The 21,617-nt window shown below is 43.1% G+C and overlaps 1 protein-coding gene across 3 annotated transcripts in view; it reads left to right on the top strand.

Moving 5' to 3' along the window:
* The window catches only part of CD40 (CD40 molecule), a 91,833-nt gene that overhangs the window by 61,601 nt on the left and 8,615 nt on the right, over positions 1 to 21,617 (top strand). For all 3 annotated transcript variants that reach the window (XM_069952051.1, XM_069952052.1, XM_069952050.1), the window contains 4 exons: positions 9,446 to 9,515; positions 11,452 to 11,577; positions 16,083 to 16,229; positions 17,708 to 17,801. In XM_069952051.1, coding sequence (XP_069808152.1) covers positions 9,446 to 9,515; positions 11,452 to 11,577; positions 16,083 to 16,229; positions 17,708 to 17,801 — 437 coding nt within the window. The remainder of the gene's footprint in view (positions 1 to 9,445; positions 9,516 to 11,451; positions 11,578 to 16,082; positions 16,230 to 17,707; positions 17,802 to 21,617) is intronic.

The raw sequence follows: 21,617 nt of genomic DNA, 5'->3' as shown, positions 1-21,617 counted from the left end.
GTCTGACGCAGCGCTCTCTGCTGACTGTGTCAGGAACTGTCCAGAGCAGGAGAGGTTTTATATGGGGATTTGCTGCTGCTCTGGACAGTTCCTTTATTATTATTATTCCTGACATGGACAGAGGTGGCAGCAGAGAGCACTGTCAGACGTAAAAAAAAATTTTTTCTCTATTTATACTTTCTACTTATTGGGGTGCAAACAAATCTTCCCCTTAGATAATAATTAAAAAAAAAATGCTTATTTTTGCATCTATAGCCTCTGCTTCTTGCTCTGTGAGCTCTATTTGCTCTCTATATATGTGCACAGCCTATATGATTCTCCCCTGCAGATTCTCTCTCTATCTTTCTCTGCAGCTAGAAGATAGAGACTATTAAGAAAGGTGTCCATATCCTTCAATCTTTCATCTGAGAACTGCATTAGAGTTACAAAGTTGTCAGCAGTTCTCCAGAAAATTGTATTGGGGAAATTAGGGGCTTACCATAAAAATAGGAAAATCCCAGATTATTTTAAACAGATATTACATGCTTAAAGGTATTTTGGGGGATTTTACATTTAGGGTCTATCCTTATAAGAGGCCACCTGGGGCAGTCTAAAAATGTTGGGATCACTTAACAGCAATACCTGTCCATACAAGTTTACAGTGCTTCGTACTGCAACTCAAACCCCACTCACTTAAATGGGCTGAGCTGCAGTTCTAGGAAGGCCACGCTGATATGGATGTCACTATTGCTGGGTACTGCAGTGTAAGCACTGTTTCCTTTTAGGCGGCAAGTGTCAGTTCTTAAAGGTGGCCATACACCTTCAATACCTGACGTCAGTTATCTCTGTCTGGCCCCAACCTCCCCATACACAAAAACGAATGGCATGGCCGAGCATTTCTGTGTTCTCTATGGGGAGAGCTCTGGCTGCTGCTTTTCTCTCCCAGAACAAATCCCCGTCGGGAGCCGTGCGCGTGCTCACCAGAGATGAGTACGACGCCCATAGAGAATGACTGGAGCAGTCATTCTCTATGGGCGTCGGACTTATCTCTGGTGAGCGTACGCATGGCTTCCGACAGGGATTTCACGGCGACGGGAATGGATCCGGGACTTCAAGGAAGGGGTAAGTATAAGGGGCTCCACCGGGGGGTCGGGCTTCTTCACCCCGGCAGCCGTGCTCCGGTACTGAGAGTTAACCCTATAGATACTGCGGTCAGCACGACCGCAGCATCTATAAGGCTTCTGACAGAGAATTCTCCCTCTACAGAGGGAGAATTCTCTGTCCGCTGTCCATCTGGGCTCTGCTTTCGGTTTCCTGGCTACGGAGGCCGACGGGGGGAGGGGGGAAGGCTGGGCGCACGCTGGGAGCTCTGACCCCTCCCCTTTCTCCCCTGCCGCTGTCACAAGATTGTAACAGCGGCAGGGGACAGAGTAGAGGGGGCAGACACAGGGACATCAGCTTATGGGATCATTATGATCCCATAAGCTGATATCCTAAAAGGACCTGGGCATTGAGGCATCAATGACCCCAGGTCATGAAAGGGTTAAATAACCTATACATAGTTTAGTGTATTTCAGGAATTTTATAATTGTAGAATTTCTGGGGGTCTTTAATAGTTAAGTTCATAAAAACAAAGAGTAAAGGCTGAAAACAAAAGTAAAAGTACTGTAATTGTGGATGGCTGCCAGGAGTCTTCCCAGCACTGCCCATGGTGTACTGCTCCTGGTCTCCACATATATGCAAATGTTCAGCCCCACAGAATATTCTAGTGTTCTTAATGGAAAGAGAAAAGATAAGGGTAGAGGAGTCTGGCAGTGGCTTATGCCTCCGATGGGATAAGGTATGCTATAACATATGGGAAAATGGTCAGGAAGGTAAATTTCAACATAAGCGACCCTTTCTGGCCCCTTGGAGATGATTTAGGGGGCCACCATGCACTTTGTGGTCAATCTAAATGGCCGCCATCCACTAAAAACGGCTGTCATTGTTTTCAAATCAACTGGTGCCAGAAAGTTAAACAGATTTGTATATTACTGTATATTACTGCATTCTTTCCATTCTGACACAGTGCTCTGCATGGTATCAGACTGGAAGGTATACACCATTTCCTGTAGGACATACAGCAGCTGAGAAGTACTGGAAGACTGGAGATTGTTGATCGTTGACCTGAAATCGTTCACCATATTACACAGAACGATAGTCACTAGTTACGATCGCTACTACGATTGTTACTAGGATCATTTACTCCATCCGCTCCCGGCAAAAAAAGGAACGATGTGCAATTACACGGAACGATTATCGTTCGAATTTTCACGATAATGATCGCATTTGAATGATAATCGTTCCAAATAAACACAGCGAACGATCAAGCAACAAGCGACAAATCGTTCATTGTAATCTTTCAACATGTTGTCAAATTGTTGTTGGTCATTCGCTAAAAATTCGCAGATCGCTTCGTGTGAACAGTCTTTCACCGATTCACCCTATGTGTGAGATGGGCTTAAGCGATCTTAAAAACGTTTACAATAACGTTTTTTCTCCGTCTAAATGCTGATCATTATAAAAACCCAATTGATGCTTTAAAATCATTAAACGTTTGATTGGGCGAATTATCGCTCCGTGTAAACGTGGGGAGTGGGGAGAAGGAATAGGATGATGGCTTAGCAATAGAGATGGGCGCAACTCCAGCATGTTTGAGTCGCGCTCATCTCTACTCAGCAATAGATGAAGGAATAGCAGGTCAGTACATAAGAAAGCAGCTGTGTCAATAGAAAATTAAAACCATTATGGCATTCTGAAGACGGGGATGAATAAGGTAAAATGTTGCCACCAAAATTGGCTTTATTTGAGCAGTGAATGTAGTAAATGCTGTCCTACCTGTAGTTCACATAGGGAAACAGAATTTCATTTTGACGTGACCTTTCAGACAAGAGGAAGAAAGCGACAAGTGATTCTGAGTCATAAATATTCCCTGAGTCCGGGGTTACTGCCTTAATTTACTTATTTCCTTTTTTAATTTATTTCCAATGCAGTTATCCTTGTCCACTCTCATTGATAGAGGTTGTTCTATGACTTTATTAGATTTCTGTAATTAAAGGGATTTTCCCATGCCAAGATTAGTTAATAGGATTTTCCAGTTTTACTGTACATACGGTTTAATAATTATTTTATATTAGAACGATTGGTCTCATTCACAGAATTTAAAGGGAACCTGTCACCCGGGACGCTGGACGCCCGACCCCCGGGTACAGCCCCGGATACTTACCCTTTCCAGCAAGTCCCACTCTTGGGTCCGGTCCCGGGACGGAGATCAGCAGAGATGAATCCAATGCCCATAGAGAATGAATGGAGCCGTCATTCTCTATGGGCATCGGACTAATCTTAGCTGAGCGTGCGCTGGGCTTCCGACAGGGATATCTTCGTCCCAAGACCGGGTCCAGGATCGGGACTTGCTGGATCCGGGTGCTGCACCGGGGGGTCGGGCGACAGGTTCCCTTTAAGCAGGGAAATCTATTTAGCGATAACTATAACGGAAAAACTTGCCCCTTCTTCGTGTTTTAGGTCCTCCTCCCAAGGGCGGGATTACAATTTTTAACAACAGATGCCTGTAGTGTAGTGTAGAGCAGTGATTTTCAACCAGTGTGCCGTGGCACACTAGTGTGCCGCGACACATGGTCGGGTGTGCCGCGGGGAAAGTTCCCCAAACTATGGTGCCCCTGTGAAACAGCAGAAAACAATGAGGGAGAGAAACCTGGGGATGGGGGAGAAGCAGGGGGGAGAGAAACATGGGGATGGGGGAGAGAAACATGGGGATGGGGGAGAAAAACAGCGAAGAGAAGTATGGTGGAGAGAAGTATGGTGGAGAGAAGTATGGTGGAGAGAAGTATGGTGGAGAGAAGTATGGTGGGGAGAGAAGTATGGTGGGGAGAGAAATATGGTGGGGAGAGAAGTATGGTGGGGAGAGAAGTATGGTGGGGAGAGCAGTATGGTGGGGAGAGAAGTATGGTGGAGAGAAGTATGGTGGAGAGAAGTATGGTGGGGAGAGAAGTATGGTGGGGAAAGCAGTATGGTGGGGAGAGAAGTATGGTGGAGAGAAGTATGGTGGAGAGAAGTATGGTGGGGAGAGCAGTATGGTGGGGAGAGCAGTATGGTGGGGAGAGAAGTATGGTGGGGAGAGAAGTATGGGGGGGAGAGAAGCACAGGAGAGAAGCACAGGGGGGAGAAGAAAACAGGCCCAGGTTTCACACTGAGTGAGTATAAATACATTTAGAATCTATATTATTAACTATATGTATAATATGTACTGTTTTAGTGTCATTTTGTGCCATTTTGGTTGGTGGTGTGCCCCGGGATTTTTTAAGTATAAAAAGTGTGCCGCGGCTCAAAAAAGGTTGAAAATCACTGGTGTAGAGTGCCATGGACAGTTATGTACTCTCAGGTCTGAGTAACACTTACCATGGAGGATTTAACTACATGACTGTGGCCTGAGTAATAGTAAGGCTATGATGGGAGTTGTTGTGTCAACCACAATCACTGCCCGTACAAGAGAACACAGTACTGATGCGACACCAGCAGGCAGAATACACAATGTCGTTCACAGGTGACGTCCTCACTGTACCGTGTTTCTCCAAAAATAAGACAGGGTCTTTTTCTTTTTAGAGTAGGGCATATATCTAAAGGGGTTAAATAAAATGTTATTTATCGCTGACCTGTTGGTAATAATAATAACCATGTTATGCTTACCTCTCCGCACTCCCTCGATGTCCCGAAGCAGCCTCTCCGTTGTCCCCTGCTTACTGCAGCTCCCTTAGATGAACTCCTCTAGGAAGTGACAGCCCCCTCAACCAATCACTGGCTATGGCGCTGTCTCATCTCAGCCATGATTATGTGAGAGGGCTGTCACTCCTGAGACATGTTTATCTCGGAAGTAGCTGTGCTGCAGTCAGCAGGGGAAACCAGAAAGGCCGCATCGGGACATTGTGGACGCGCGGAGAGGTAAGTATAAGATGTTTATTATGTTTACCAACAGACCAGCAATATATAACATTTTTTTAAAAGCAGGACAACCCATCTAAGGCCTACTCCGAAAACCCTGCAAACTCACACTAGGGCGTTTTTTTTGGAGCAGGGCTTATTTTTGCTATTTCCCCCTTGGCTCTGGGGTTTTACTATTTGGCTGACAATCTGCACTTTTCCCTGAATAGTCACATTGGCCTGAACTTCACTCCATTGCATCAGGAGTATACGTTTACTGTATTATACTGTACTATATACTAAAAAAAACAGCAGGTGTGGTCATATTCTTGTGAAATAAACAAGAACTACCACTTGACCTTTATTGACCTTACACCTGTGGTCACAGTGACGGTTCCCACTGCTCTTCCTTCTTCCTCTACCAACAGGACGTACAGCAGCAATGTAATAGATCATACCCACCACTCCAGGGCTAGGTTCACACGCAATATTTATAGCCAGAATAAAGAAAAGAATGTAAATTATTGTTCTTCTAAATTTGAACCCAACCAAAATTATTGAGACTTTTTCTGATTTTATTTTAGAGTTATGTAGTTTACAAATATGAGTAATGTTTTTTACAGCTGTTACTTAAAGGGAGTCTTTAACTAGTTTTATTCAGCCTTAAATGAGGGTAGCATAAACTAGTGACAAAAATGCTATACAGATCAGTGTATTACTTACATCATTCTGTTCAGCCGTTCTCCTAATATGCAGGAGAATCGGATTCTTGCCACTCCTCTCCCCCTGCCCTCCAGCTGCTGATTGACAGATGACTGCTTATACACAGCATGGATAGATAACTGCCGATCAGCAGCTGGTGGGCGGAGTTTTCACTTCTCATGAATATCCAGGACTACTGGGCTCATGCACATAATGGAGAGTACTACTTATTGTCCATGTTATTCAGGAGGAGATCTCCGGATCAGCTGCATAGAACAAAGTGATACCTCATTCTGTTCAGCTTCTCTGTCACTAGTATATGCTACCCTGAGATAGGACAGCCTAAACCTACTGACAGAGTCTCTTTAAACAGCTGCAAAGAGGAACTTCAATATTTCAAAACATTTTTTTTTTCTTGAGAAATGAAGAGCGATGGGCCAAGAATACATTTTCTAACTTGTCTGTCAGCTTTCAGCCTTCTCTGTCTGTGTACCCTGTGGTCGTCAGCCAACAATGAGGGGGGGGGGGTGTTACGGAATAGGCGGGGAAATGGTCTCTAGTGGACTCATTACTGCTTTCCTATTAATATGCTATTTGAGGCACTTCCGTGAGGCACTGGTGGGATCATACTCCGGTCTTCATGATATCCAGCCCTGATGACAACAGGACTAGTCTGCCAGAACATCCAAGTTTGGTGCCAACATCCCATTCCTCTTGCCAACCCATCTAAACCGATGGTCATAGCTGCCAAAAAATGCGAGTTCCTGCCATTAATAGCAATTCTACTACCATCTGTGTGTGCATTCCGGGATTCTGACCTGTGTCTTCATGCTGCCTGATACCAATTTGTATTCTGACTTGGTTCTTACTCTGCCCTCTGGTTTTAAACCCTCTCTTGACTCTTTGATCTCTGATAGTGATGTTGATATACCTGTTTGGTAATGACCAGCCATTCTGCACTTAGTGTAACCATTGTTGTCCAGTTGGGGGCCATCGGTTATGGTGGATCATCCAAGTTGGTGGAGACAGTGGGTTGGGTTCACTTCCCGCCAACCCATTACAAAGCCTTATGGGGTATTTGAAAATGAGAACAATTTTCGTATTGAAGATACTCCCATGCATTAGCTTAATGTTGGCCTTGCTCACACTCCAATTTGCCATAGACGGCCGTGTAATGTATGGCCGGGAGCCGTACTATAGACTGTGAGCACAGCCAATTTTGTACAGCCGCTGTTCACTGAACTGCGTCTGTAAAAAATAGACCTTTCAATTATCTTGAGTGGCCGCAGAGAACAATGGCCATAGAGTATACAGGGTGTATACTTTACGTCCGTTGTCCTATATACTTCAATGCAAGTGAATACTGTTAGTTAACAACCGCCGTTGTTTCAAGCTGCAAATAAAGATACAGCGAACATGGCCTAAATGAAGATCTGTTCCTCATAATTGACCTGCCAGTGATCAGGCTCAGAGCAGGAGAGGTTTTCTATGGGGATTTGCTACGGCTTTGTACAGTTCCTGTCATGGACAGAGGTGGCAGCAGAGAGCACTGTGTCAGACTGGAAAGAATACACCACTTCCTGCAGGGCATATGTGGTGTCCCACCACGGGTGTTGCTATTGGTTACACCCCTCGCAAAAGCCTGTACTTATTGTAAGTAAAGTGGTGATGAAGTAGTGACAAAGTTCCGCCACTAGATTTCGCTGTTATAGGTATGTGTACAGTGATTGCACGGCTGAAGTATGGAAAGGGTTATTGTTTATTTGTGTGTCAAATGGATCTGTGAACCTATAGGAGTATCTTCTTCCTTTGTCCTATCATCTCTTACTTTACTTCTTCTTTATGCACTCCTCACCCACTCACAGCGCACTTTAGATACGCTGGAGATAGGAAGTCACATGGGTAGAGGAAGTGTGTAGTCTTTTGTGTTGGATGTTGTAGGGGAAGGACGCAAGCTAGAACGCTCCCTACAGAGGTCCCTTCGGGCCCTGGCCCTCTGCCAGGTCCCCAGCCTTAAAGAGTAGTCTTAGTCAGGTTCCTGTGTAGTGAGGAAGCAAGACAAGACACAGGTAACAGTTTCTCCTCAAGTAACCCTACCTAGCACTATGCAGTGTTAAACCCCTTACAGGAGAGGACAAGTCAGAGATCATCTCAACCCACGCTGTGGACTAGGAGAGAGTATCCACAGACAGCAAACAAGCTAGGAACTGATCAGAATAGAGAAAAGTTGCTAAGAGCCTAGGAACTCTATCTCACACTGTGGTTGTCAGCAGGAAATCCTCAGCATTCCGCTCATCCCAGGTAACAAGGTCTGGGGCTTGTGTCACCCTCTAGAACGGGTCCCCCGACACTGGTAGGACAAGAGGTGGTGGACGTGGTGGAGGTGGTGGACCCAAAGGTCAAAACATGGGCACAAGTATTCTTTCTTTCTTCTTAAGTATTCTTCTACCTCATCCTCCAACATACCAGCAGAGCACATTACTACTTGGGTTAAGACTTTCACGAAATCCTTCTCTCTGCTTCTCTGATTCCTTGTATCTCTCAACACACAACCCAGTCAGCACGACTGTACTCCTCGCTATACTCCTATTACAGATCTGGATCCTGTATTCTCAAGTGTATTATCAAGTGTATTATCGAGTCTTCTATCAAGTGTAAGTGTATCCTGTCAATGCACAGCTGTATGTTCTGCTGCACCAAGTACCTTCAGAGTAAACAAAAGATTATTTATGGTGAAGAGACTCTGTGATTCTTCGTCCCGCATCAACACAGTACATACACAATCCTTGGGACATTTGCCCTTTCTGTGGGTGGCAGTACCAATAGTCCTGGTGGGTCAATACTCCACTCCGGACCACCGTGACTATATTAACCCAAGGGACCCCGTAGCAGCCCTGCAGGTCACTGACCACAGGGGAACAAGATGTATCCGGCCCTTTAAACTAAAAGCAGGTGTGCCATCATACCTGTGTGCCCAACCGGCACTGACGTCACGACACAACACCCTAGGGTCCGGTTACATCTCGGCCAACCACCACAGGAGTGGCGTCACCATTCACCATCTAGCACTTGACCGTCCATACCTCCGCCACACCACACAGCAGCTGATAAGTACTGGAAGACTTGAGTTGTTGTTTTTTTTTTTAAATTTACATATCTGTATAACTTTCTGAAACCAGCTTATATAGATAATAACTTGTTTTCTCCGGAGTACCCCTTTAATACAGTCAAGTTTTAAAACTTTCATAACCGTTCTACATTTACCAGCAGGATCTCAGCAGGTTTCCTCCATAGCCTCCAATATACAAACTACTTTGTCATTTTTCGTCGGGAGCGGACATATTCCTTGTCATCATAAAGACCGATGCAGCCACTTAGACACCGCTATTCTTCATCGTACCGAGAAACAATGAAAACGCACACCTTATTATCGACCAACAGAGTAGGGAGTAATAATAGGAACTTTTTACATGAGGGAAAGCTTAGGTTTAATGAAAACCTTCTCTTTTGCTGCCCTCAACAAATGCTGCCCGAGACGGATTGTTATTAGAGGCCGGATCTGGTTAATAACTCACAACGGGGCTCATTTATGAAAGCTAGAGCGAAAAAAAGGGAAGCACTCGCCTGTGGCAGCCGTTTTCTATTCATGTATATAGAGCAGAGGGAAGAACATGGTTGGCTGTGGCCAATGGCTTCTATGCAGCTGGTTTTATCCTGTAAATGGTTCCTAATGGATGGCGGGGAAGATTTATGACATCACTGATCTATATAATGTGTCTTCTTTTTGTAGAGTTCAGCATCGGTGTGCAGTGATAATGAGTATGAGAAAGATGGCAGATGTTGTTCATATTGTGCACCAGGTAAGCGCCCATAGAATACAAATAAGGCTGTGTCCACACTACATTTTTACTATCTGTTTAACGTATACGTTTTATGGAAAAAACGGATGCCATTGTAAGCCATTTGTTTGAATCCGTTTTTCCATCGACTTCCATTATATAAAAAAAAAAGTGTCGAAACGGATGTGTTTTTTTTTTTTAACGTACACCAAAGTAGTGTTGACTGCATTTTCTGTCTGTTAAAAGTAACCAAATAAAACCGGATATGTTGAACGGAAAGGAAAAGCGTAGTGTGAACCCAGCCTAAGTAAGTAAAGCTGGGTTCACACTACGTTTTTGCCAAGTTTTTTTCATCCGTTTTTGCAAAAAAAATAAGGATGGAAAATGAGGTCAGCTACGTTTTTCTGTGCGTTAAAATAAAACATGCGTTTTGATGCGTTTTTTTTTATAATGGAAGTCAATGGAAAAACGGATCAAAACGGATGCACACAAAAACGGATTGCAAAAACGTAGTGTGAACCCAGCCTAACACTATATTTGTCAATTGATCTGACTACTCATGTTTGGGAGATGGAATACAGGAGTGGTGGTGAATTAAGATCATAAAATTTAACAAGATTTAACGCTATTATCCCTTAAGGCTTTGTTCACACTAAGTAAGTTACGTATTAATCATGGCCGTGGTTGCTGATTTGCAACAACAGCCGTGATTAATATGTAACTCACGCAATGCTGCCCTCAATGGAATCCCGGCTGGAGTGTTTACACATGTTATAAATGATTAGCGGCCGCAGAAAACTTTGAATGCAGCGGCGAATTCGAATGCGAGCGTGCCAGATGCGCCCACATCTGAATTCAACTGCAGTGAACATCATCGGGCCGGTACTGCGGTACCGGACAGAATGATCTTCTCTGACACCGGTCGTTCTGTGATCCATCCGGGTCACATGGCCTAAAGGTGTATTCTAGTAAAAAAAAGCTGAAAGTTATATAAACTAGGAAATTACTTTTATTTAAAAATCTTAAGCCTTCCAGTACTTATCAGCTGCTGTATGTCCTGCGGGAAGTGGTGTATTTTTTCCAGTCTGAGACAGTGCTCTCTGCTGCCTCTTCTGTCCGTGTCAGGAACTTTCCAGAGCAGGAGAGGTTTAGAGGTTTTCTACGGGCATTTGCTTTTGCTCTGGACAGAGGTGGCAGCAGAGAGTCTTGTGTCAGACTGGAAGAAATACACCACTTCCTGTAGGACATACAGGAGCTGATAAGTACTGGAAGACAGAATAGATTTTTTTTTTCCCCGTCCTTTCACTGTCTTTTCAATCCAATTCAATGGACCACACCCAAAAGGGCCATCAGCAACCTGAAATAGAGTAAATTACCAACGTAAGGGCCAAAGTAGATTAAAAAACAGCCATTATTTTTGAGTATCAAATAACGACCGTTAAAGTGACTCTGTACCCACAATCTGTCCCCCCCCCCAAACCACTTGTACCTTCAGATAGCTGCTTTTAATCCAAGATCTCTCCTGGGGTCCGTTCAGCAGGTGATGCAGTTATTGTCATAAAAACAACTTTTAATCCGGCAGCGCTGTGTCTAACGGCCGGGGCTTACGTTTGTTGCTTTAAAGATCATTGTGTGAGCCTGGCCTTAGGCAGGGCTCTGTATACAACAGGGTCAGGATAAAGAGAGCCAGTAGATTGTGACTATTGTATTTGTTATTATCGATGTGATTTATACTGGCTTTACGGTACCCTCAGGACTGCCTAATAATTGTAATAATTATTGGTGTATTTACCTTTTTTTTGCTGTGTGTGAACCTAGCCTGACGATTTCCTGTATCTTCTATAAACCTCCCTGTCACTGTGCATGTATGCAGCCTGCACCACTCGATTTTTTTTACTCTTGATATATCAGGTTAGTTATTTTTTACGCTTCTAATGTCTGAAGTCATCATTCACAGGACAGCACTTGGTCAGTGACTGCACCGAGCATGATAAAACAGTGTGCCGTGCCTGCTCAGCTGGAGAGTACCAGGATAAATATCACAGAGAAACGAGGTGTCTGCTGCACAGAGAATGCAATGAACGTATGTACTGACCTATCTACTCTTCTTCTTCACTAGATTTTCCCTAGTTTTATTCATATATTTTTTTTTATTATATTATACTGTTGTTATTACAATGGGGCTGTTATTACTTGCTGACTATGGCAAAGGCTTTGGTAATATTTTGATAAGGCTGGGTTCACACCACGTTTTTGCAATCTGTTCTTTTTTCTTTTTTCCCCCCAAAAAAGCACCCGTTCTTTTAACTTGCACAAAAAATGTAGCCGACCAGATTTTTGTGTATGTTAAAAAAACGGATGCATTTTAATCCATTTTTTTTTACTGTGGAAGTCAATGGAAAAACGGTTCAAAATGGATGCATACAATTGTATCCGTTTTTCCATCTGTTTTTGAAAAAGTGGATAAAAAAATGGATTGCAACAACATAGTGTAAATCCAGCCTTACGGCTAGATTCGCACAGGACAGATCCACTGCGGATTTCACGCTGCGAGTTTGCAGTGAAATCCACTGTGGATCCAAGCTCTCATTTTCAATGAGATTACATACTCGCAGCGATTATTGTCATCCCGCTGCAAATATGTAAGTGCCGGCCCCCTTAACCCGCCACTGCCCGGAGCAAAATGTACATGCTCCTCGCCTCGGCTGCCTCTGAAGCTTCCAGTTCCCGTAGGTCCCGGCCAGCCAATCAGTGACTGTAGCTGGGCTGTGCACAGATTGGCTGAACGGGACCTACGGGGACTGGGAGCCTCAGATGCAGCCGGAGCGCTCACCAAATAAAGTATGCTCTGGACGGCGAAGGGTTAAGAAGGCCTGCACTTAAGGCTGTATTACACGTAGCGATTATCGTTCAAAGATTCGCTATAAGGATTGTTCGCTAGCGATAACTAGTGATTTTTTAGCGAACGATTCTGAGGTTATTACATTCACTGATTACTGTTATGAACAATCGCTTTTACAACGTAATATGGTCGCTAATCTTTCCTCAGGACAGCCACACAACATGTTTTATCGGCGAACGACATATTACACAAACAAATATTCAAACATGTTGAAAGACCAAAATGAACGATTTTTCATCCGTCGTTTCATTGTTGGGTGTTATTACACGGACAGATAATCGGTTATTTTGATCATTTTATCGAATTTTTAAATGATAATCGTTGTGTGTAATACCTATTACACGGCACGATTATCGTGCGAAAAATGGTTAAATCGTTTGAATTTAAACGATAATCGTTCTGTGTAATTGCAGGCAACGATAGAAAAATCGTTTGTATGTCATTGGTCGTTAATTTAGATCTGAACCTGAAATTATTGTTAATCCTTCGGTAATTGTTCGCTGTAATTTTACATTTGATCGCTCAAGTTCCGAATTTTTTCACTAATCGTTCAGTGTAATTGCACATTGTCGATTGTTTTGATGGAATCACAAGTAGTAAACAATCTTAGTAACGATTATCGTTTTGTGTATTATGGTGAATGATTTCAGGTTAACAATAAACAATCTCGTTTGCGATCGTTTATCGTTAGTCGTTAAAATCGCTCCGTGTAATAGGACCCTTACATACATGCCAATTCTGCTGAGAGTATGTAACCAAATGACAGTTTGATATCCGCAGAGGATCTGTCCTGTGTGAATCTAACCCTTGTAAATTATCATGCAGAATGCCGTTTTCAGTTGGTCAGATAATTTTTCAAAAACTAAAAGTTTAATCAAAAATTTTACATTGACAGATCAAGTTACATAGTCATAATAAGAGATGAGCGAATTTACACTATTAAATTGAAACGCTTTGTTAGCTCGGCAGTCTAATCACCCAGGGGCCTTTCAACTCTGTGCCACTCTGTGCCGCTCCGCCCAAGGTGCCTGGAAAAGCTGGATCCAGTCCCGGGAGACTTCTCCGAGGACTGGATCCAGCTTTTCCAGACACCCGGAGTGGAACGGCACGGAGTTCCAAAGCAGCCGGGTGATAAGCTGACGGCCGAGCTAACGAAGTGCTTTGATTGTAAATTGTAATATCTTTAAAGGGGTATCCAGAGCTCCTGTTATGAGGGATACTGAAGGACTCTCTCATAGATCAGAGATGATGGTGGCCACTGGTGTTTTTTGCATTGTCTGGCATGAAAAGGATTTTATTTTGGATAGGTGTGATTTTTCTTTTTATGTAAAAAAATTGGCATTTTGACACCCTCAGGGTTTCCTAAAGGAACCTACCATACCACTTCCCAAATCATCACCGACAACTCTTTGCTGCCTTTGCAGTTTTGTTGGAACGGGAACTCCATCCATCGGGACCATCCATCAATGAGTAAAACTGCTTGTAAATTTGTCTTTTCTTTGAGAGCTTTGGTTAAGGGAGGTCGAACTACAGGTGGATGTACGAATGCCAGCCCATGGTGGCAGCAAATGCCAGCCTAAGGGCCCTATTACACGGGACGATTATCATGCAGAAGATCGTTATATTGTTCGAATTTAAATGATAATCGTTCTATGTAATTGCAGGCAACGATCAAAAAATCGTTCATGTGTCATTGATCGTTGATTTAGATCTGACCTTAAAATAATCGCTAATCGTTCGATGTAATTCCGTATTCGTTCACTAATCCATAAGTGTAATTCCAAATTGTTCCTTTTTTTGTTGGGATCAGATGCGGTAAACGAACGTAGTAACAATCATTGTAACGACTGTAACTAACGACTATCGTTCTGTGTAATATGGTGAACGATTTCAGGTTAACGATAAACAATCTCATTTGCGATCATTTATCAATAATCATTAAAAATCCCTTTGTTTAATAGGACCCTTACCCTGAAGATCTTGCACGCTCAGCAGCTTCGAACACCAGTTTGCTGTTTGACAGCAGCCTTTCTCCAGCTGCCCCTTTAACAGAATTATTTTGTCTGATAAAAACTTTCCTTAATAATCCTTTATCAGACAGTATTCGCCTGCTCTCCGAATCACTCACATATCTTTTCACAGTCCAATGATCTCCCTTTGAGTTTTTGTAAAATATCAATTGTTTTCATGCCTTTTGCAAGGCACTGAACTACTTCACGCTTTTCATCTTCAGCAAGGTCTTTCTTCCTCCCTACGCTGCACAAGAACTGTGGCTTGCTTAATAATGTGGAACAATCTCTTTAAGTGGCTTAATTAACAAACCTGTCTGGCGTTGGAAAAGATATGAGAAATAAATCTCAGGCCTTGTTCACACATTTGCACTTACTGGCAGCCTAAGTGATTCCATAGTCTCTGCACTCTGAATTGAATGTCTGGACTTTGCTGTGTGATTACCGGGCTTCATCAGATCATTTATGACTAGAATAACACCAGCAATAAAGCCTGGTAATGATGATCACGTTATAAATTAATAATTATTTAATATTTGTATAATTTATTCAGCTCTAATTATGTAAACTAAGAAATGCAAGTGTGTAAACGAAGTGAAATAATTTCAAAAACGTAATTTTGCAACGTATTAGGGTATTCTTACTAAATTTGATGGAATGTGCTCAGTCTTGTAGAAGACATAGTAAAACAAGCTTGTATGTGCCAACCCTGATAACCAGAAGCATGGAGCAATGGGAACAGCTCTGGGGGGATGGCAGCGGCAGGTGTAAGGAAGGTAAAAAGATGTTTTTGTTTTTTTGTATTCCACCAGGCTAAGCACATTTCTACGTGAAAATTAAAATTTACGGGACAGTGCTGTAAATTCAATCTCAAAGATTCCGTTTCTGGCCTTAGGGTCCTATGAGACTAAGCGATTTTTAATGATAAACGATAATCGTTAACGAAATGAAATAATTCACCATATTACACAGAACCATGGTCGTTCATAACTAAATGAAATAATTCACCATATTACACAGAACCATGGTCGTTTGTTACAATCGTTACAACCATTACTTAGATTGTTTACTCCATCTGATCTCAGCAAAAGAAGGAACGATGTGCAAATACACTGAACAATTAGTGAACGAATGCGGAATTACCATTATCGTTTAAATTCGAATGATATAACGATTTTCCCACGATAATTGTCCCGTATAGTAGGGCCCTTAGCAAAGCACATATTTCCTTGTTTATAGGCTTTTTGTTTACCCATGCAACCAATACAGATAATGTCACTGCAAATCTAGATCAAATACATGTTATCACTGCATGTCAAAAAACTGGTTAAAAAATACCTTATATACTTTAAAATAAATATACAGTAAGTCCTAGATAGGGAAAACCGAGATAAGGAATAAGCAATATTATAACACAAAAATGAAGAAAGGCGCTCAATACTCGTGTAATGGGCTTATTATCATCTAATTTGGCTCCTACCTACACACTGGCCCTGCCCTAGTCTCTACCTTACCCACAACACGAGGCCTGTGCAGCTATCAATCAGCATAATATAGGCTGCAAAAAAGTCAAAAGTCAAAAACTTGCCTGACGTGTTTCACCCATGTGATAGCACAGCGGATCATCAGGGGATTGCTCAATTCTATTCTCTATCTGTTATATTGTTCTTACATTAGAGCTCGGCTTCGAGAAGATAAGAGGAGGAACTCTAACCTCAAATGTAGACTGCCAATGTCAACAGGGCAGGCACTGCTCAAGTGAAGGCTGCGAGACCTGTGTGTTGAACACAGTATGTGGTGAAGGAGAAGGAGTCATACAGAACGGTAAGAAAAGGGATGTGGTCACCTATAGTGGGTACCAGACGCCTCTTCATTATACATTTCTCTGTTGGCTCATACATGTCTACTAGACCTAAATAATGTTATAATGTAACATGACATGACCATAATACAGCACTATTAAAGGGGTATTCCGGCTTCCAAGACAAGATGTCCATGCAGGCCGGGATAGGACACTGCTATAGCCAGTGATTTGGCAGGTACTGCTCTGACATCGCATTTAGGATGCAGGAAGAACAATAAGGAGTGGGGGAGGAGAAGTCACTGAAACGGGAGCTGCAGGGGACTGTTTTTTTGTTGTTTTTTTACACTTTGCAAAGCAACATATAAAAATCATGTTATACCCTTTTAACAAACCATTTTAGCAAACAAAATTCATCATAGGCAATCCCTTTAATACTAAATATAATTCTGACAGTGTTCAGTTTTGGTGCAGTACTTACCTGCCCACGCTTCCCTGGGGTCCTCTTCTGTGTCCCCTTGCCTCCAGCCTGCTCAGCCAGTTACTGAATGAAATGGAAAAGTGGCATCCAGTGATTGACTGAGCGGGCTGTCCTGTCTCAGTAAGTCACTGATTTGCTGAGCTGGCTGTCACTCCGGAGACGAGATGATGAGAATCTTTTCTCATTCTGGACTAAGTCAAGTCAAGATTAAAGAGACTCTGTTAGTAGGTTTAGGCTGTCCTATCTCAGGGTAGTATAAACTAGTGGCAGAGAAGCTGAACAGAATGATGGATCACTTATATAGATCTATGCAGCTGATTCGGACATATCCTCCTGAATAACATGGACAATAAGCAGTCCTCTCCATTATGTGCATGAGCCCAGTAGTCCTCAATATTCATGAGAAGCAGAAAACTCCGGCCACCAGCTGCTGATTGTCAGTTATCTATCCATGCTGTGTATAGGCAGTCACCTGTCAATCAGTAGCTGGAGGGTGGGGGGAGGGGTGTGGCAAGAATCCTATTCTCCTGCATATTAGGAGAACGGCTGAACAAAATGATGTACGTAATACACCAATCTGTTCGGCATTTCTGTCACTTGTTTATGCTGCTCTCATTTAAGGTGGAATAAATCTAGTCACAGATTCCCTTTAACATCTCTTTCTACAGTCACTTGGTCGCTGTGTAGGACCGCCCACTTGACTACTTAGCCCAAAATGAGCAGATTAAATGAATAAATTACAAGTTATACTGAATCTTTTCCAAGATAATTATATATCAATCAAATCGTCGTCCCCTCCTCTATAACATGCTGCCTGCGGATTGGACGGCATTTTTAGGTGACAGGTTCCCTTTAACTGTATAGTTGTTCAGAGATGGCATGATTATGATATAATATTCCTGTAACAATATTCTACAAGCTATAGTAAAGATTTTTATTATTTGCCTGTTTATATTATAACTATATGATATTATATATAGATTTATATAGATTTTACCATTCTCTCATCTATTTTGTCAGCTACCAGACTTTCGGACACCCAGTGCTCACCGTGCATTGAGGGGACGTATTCGGATACAAAATCGGACACAGAGCCCTGTAAAAGCTGGAGAACGTAAGAAAACATTTATACGCCCTGGTTAGGAACAGTTTTATTGTGATATTCAATTCAGCAGATAAAAGTACAATTGCGTCCGGGGAGCCGCGCAGCGATGTGGTCTTTTGAACTCAAGATTACCAATAGTTAATGAAATTCTGCAGTGTTATTGAGCTTATCTGAATTTTCCAAGCTCAGCTTCTAAGATTTGCATTTAAAGTAAAGACCTGACATGAAGTTAGCAAGTGTAAGATCTAGCATCATAGTGTCTGTTTCTCAATGCCACTGAGTATATTTAGTTGCTGGATCTTACCCTGGCTAACTTCATGTTGGGTTGCTGTTGATGGATCCTAAAAGAAACAACCACTTTATTATACAGTAACCCATGAGAATAGGAAATACTCAAAATAATTGCTTTGAGTTCATTTGTATTATGAACAAGACTGGGGGATACTACACAACACTCAATGACAACAGCTTGCTGTCAGGCTATGCTCACACAATGTCAAAATGGTGGCCTAAGATGGTCGTCTGTTGGACGGCAAATGGACCTGATTAGAGATGAGCGAGGCAGCCGGAAATTCGTTTAGTGAGCTTGGCGAATTTTCGTTCAAACTCGTTAAGATTCGCAAAATCTTAACGAATTTCATTAAAACAGCCCAAACTTTAGTAGCTACAAAACTGGGACTATTACAGAAGGACGAATTTGTTAAAGCATGTTGTTGCAAAAGTGTCAAAAATTGGAAAATCACAATAAAAAAAAATATCAATCAACCAGTCAGTCAACCAATTTCTGCCATTCCTCTCCTCTCTGTCCCCATATCGCTCTGTTAGTCTCTCCCTGCTCTGCTGTAACTGCCTGCTGCTGTCCTGCTCTCTCCTCCACACACAGCCGACTGGCCGCCACCATTACCGAGCTGCCTTATATAGACAGGGAGGTGCTGACATCGCAGAGGGGCCTGCAGCTGATTGGACGGGCACTAGAGATTATGGTTAATCCCTTTTTCCCGCCCAGTGAATATAGCTGAATTGCAGAACCACACACACAGATGGCTTTGTAGTGAAAAAAATTACCAGTTCTTATTTGTTGGGCAACAGTGGTGCAGACTGCTTGAGAATCTGGCACATCTTTAAAACTGCCAAGTCTAAAGGTGGTCATAGTCATCAATAACAGTTATCTCTCCCGTCCTCTCCCTGTCTCCCCCTCCCCCCCCTGAAAAGTTTGGTGCGGCCGATCGTTCCTGTGGTCTCTATGGGGAGTGGAGGGCTAAGCCACAGCCAAAGTGCTCTGATTGTGACTAAGGGACGGGCAGTGATTTTGTATCACACCTGACCCCTATCTCTACCTATCTTGACATCAACTGTTGGTGGACTATCAGGAGAGCCCCTAATGAGGGGGATGGGTAGAATGGGGACTTCTGGGAGGCCGGTGGAGTCCAGCAGTGGCAGCAGGAGTTCAGGGTGCGCTTTTATCAGTGAATTCCAGGGGGGGGGAGGTTGTGGGGAGTTGTGGCAGTCAGGGAGCCTGATCATGACTGCGGTCCTTGGTGGAGGGTCGATGGCGTCTGACAACTGGTGCGCTGTCTGGCCGGGGGCCGTGATCATCCCCGGGGGTCTGCGGAGGATCAGGGGGCCCTAGTGCTGATGTCTGGGGGGGGGGGGGGGGGGAGCATCAGCTTTCCTGATGTGCATCAGTAAAGTGTTCAGGATTTCGGTGCCCCCATACCCTCCTATTGGCGTCTGTGTCGGAATTACGGACAAAAATAGGACAGGATCTATAAAATCCTGACCTATTGTACGGAATGGACCCCTTCAGGAAAAATCCTGAAAGGTGTCCATCAGTTATGTAAACCTATGGGTCCGGAAATCAGTCCAGAATTTCCTGATTCTCCGGAATATGTGAAGGGGGCCTTACAGTATTGTAAATGGCACATGGAGTTATGGCGATGTGTGCGGCTATTATTGTTCTGTCATTTATAAGGTTGAGTCTGGCTATAATATGACGGATAATATATGGATTTGGATTATTGCCCTGTGTTATTATTGTTATAGTGTATAAATAGTTCCCAGGGGGAGCGCTACATATCCGAATGGTGATATATCTGAAGCCATTGTAGTTTTACTGAACTGAGCTTAGGTCACTATTGATCCCTATGGGGATCTAAGCTTCAGTAGAACTGTGCGGCTGTATGATCTCTGTGTGGAATCGGCCTTATTGGGACTGGAGGGACAGCTGATGGAGGACTTGGCTGTGGGGCACTTCTGAGCGATGTGACTGTACATCGACCACGGACGCAGCATAGATTTCCACATGGGACGGATTTTCATATTTGGCTGAAATATACAGACAGACAACTCGTCTCTTTCTGTTTTATAACATATCAAAGTATTGTTTGTAGGTTTCATTTCCCTTTAATGTCATTCTGTCGTTTCATTTATTTGTTAAGTGGAAACTCTTATAATGCACATAAATTATGAATGTGTCGTCTATCCATTCTGTTTATTAATAAAATGTTATGGCTGCGGGGAAGAGCGACTTTGAAGAACTCAATCCAGATAGCTTTTTAATTGCAAAGTGTTGTGCAAAACAGGCCGCGACGATATAAATGGGGTTTATACGGAGAGAGCCTCAATCTGCTTCCGCATAATACATTACGTCTGGCAATCCTTCTATTAAGCGCTGTACTATTCACGCAGCGCATCGATCGGATTTAAAGGAAATCACTTCTCCCTTTAACTGCTCCGGTCAATAAAATATCAGTTGATTACAAACCTGATAGGTTAATTGGCCTCTTACCAGCCTGTTTGGAAGAGGGGAATTAGATTGCGAGCCCAATTGAGGACGAGGACTTATAGAACGGACATGATGACTGTTGGCCCTATCGGCTTAAAAGTCCCCCTAGTATGTCAGCTATAAACTTTTATAATTTTACCCATTTGACGTCAGAAGTTTTGATTTTTAGGGGCTCCGGGTGGTGATAAAAAATAAGATGAGTGGTGTGCCTCTTTAAAGAAGAAAGTCAATGATAAGTCTAGAAAAATCAATGATAAGTTTAAATGACAGAGGAGAGAAGTATTGTTGGGGGAAGGGACAGGTTTGAGCGATCTTTTCACCTATCTATGTTTAGAACCCCATAGAGCAGTGCTTCTCATTTCGAGTCCTTGTGGCCCATCAAAAGGTCATGTTTTGGGGATATCCCACACAAAGGACACCTGTGAAAATACCTTTGTAATTATATCAACTGGAAAATACTAAGGAAATCCTCAAAACATGACCTGTTGGTGGGCCATGAGGACTGAAATTGAGAAGCACTGCTATAGAGAATGCACTTGCACACCATTCCAGCTCCTTTCACCACATCAGTGGAGGTCCCAGTGGCAATAACGTAGCTACCATGAAAGCAGAAAACGCAACTGCTATGGGGCCGGTGCACTAAGGGGACCACAGGCCAGGACTGGCATCTGGACCTTTAGTTATGAGTGTTCGCAGTCAACACTTACAGTTAAATGGTGCGTCTCTCTAGTGGCCGGAGGCAGCATTGCACCTCCAGCCACAAGAGGCCGATGTCTGTCGCAGCTCCCCGGCACACAAGTGACGTCACTTGTGAGCTTCAGAGCTGGGAGAGAGAAGGAACGCTGGGGTCAAATGAGTACGTGTATGTATGAGTATGGGTCTCCATTAATCCTAGCCTTGACCCTGCCCAGTGGTCATCCCTCCTTACTGGTCCACAAGTTATCCCCTTTTTTGTGGATTGGGGATGCATTTTACTATTGAGAATTCCCCTCAGAGAACACTGATATCGTGGGCTCTTGAAGACAGCTTTTGTTTTATAG

This window comes from Dendropsophus ebraccatus, chromosome 14 (genome assembly GCF_027789765.1).
Source record: "Dendropsophus ebraccatus isolate aDenEbr1 chromosome 14, aDenEbr1.pat, whole genome shotgun sequence".
In the NCBI taxonomy this organism is placed as follows: domain Eukaryota; kingdom Metazoa; phylum Chordata; class Amphibia; order Anura; family Hylidae; genus Dendropsophus; species Dendropsophus ebraccatus.
Note: the sequence above shows the minus strand (reverse complement) of the source record. Positions and strands in the feature narration are given on the sequence as shown.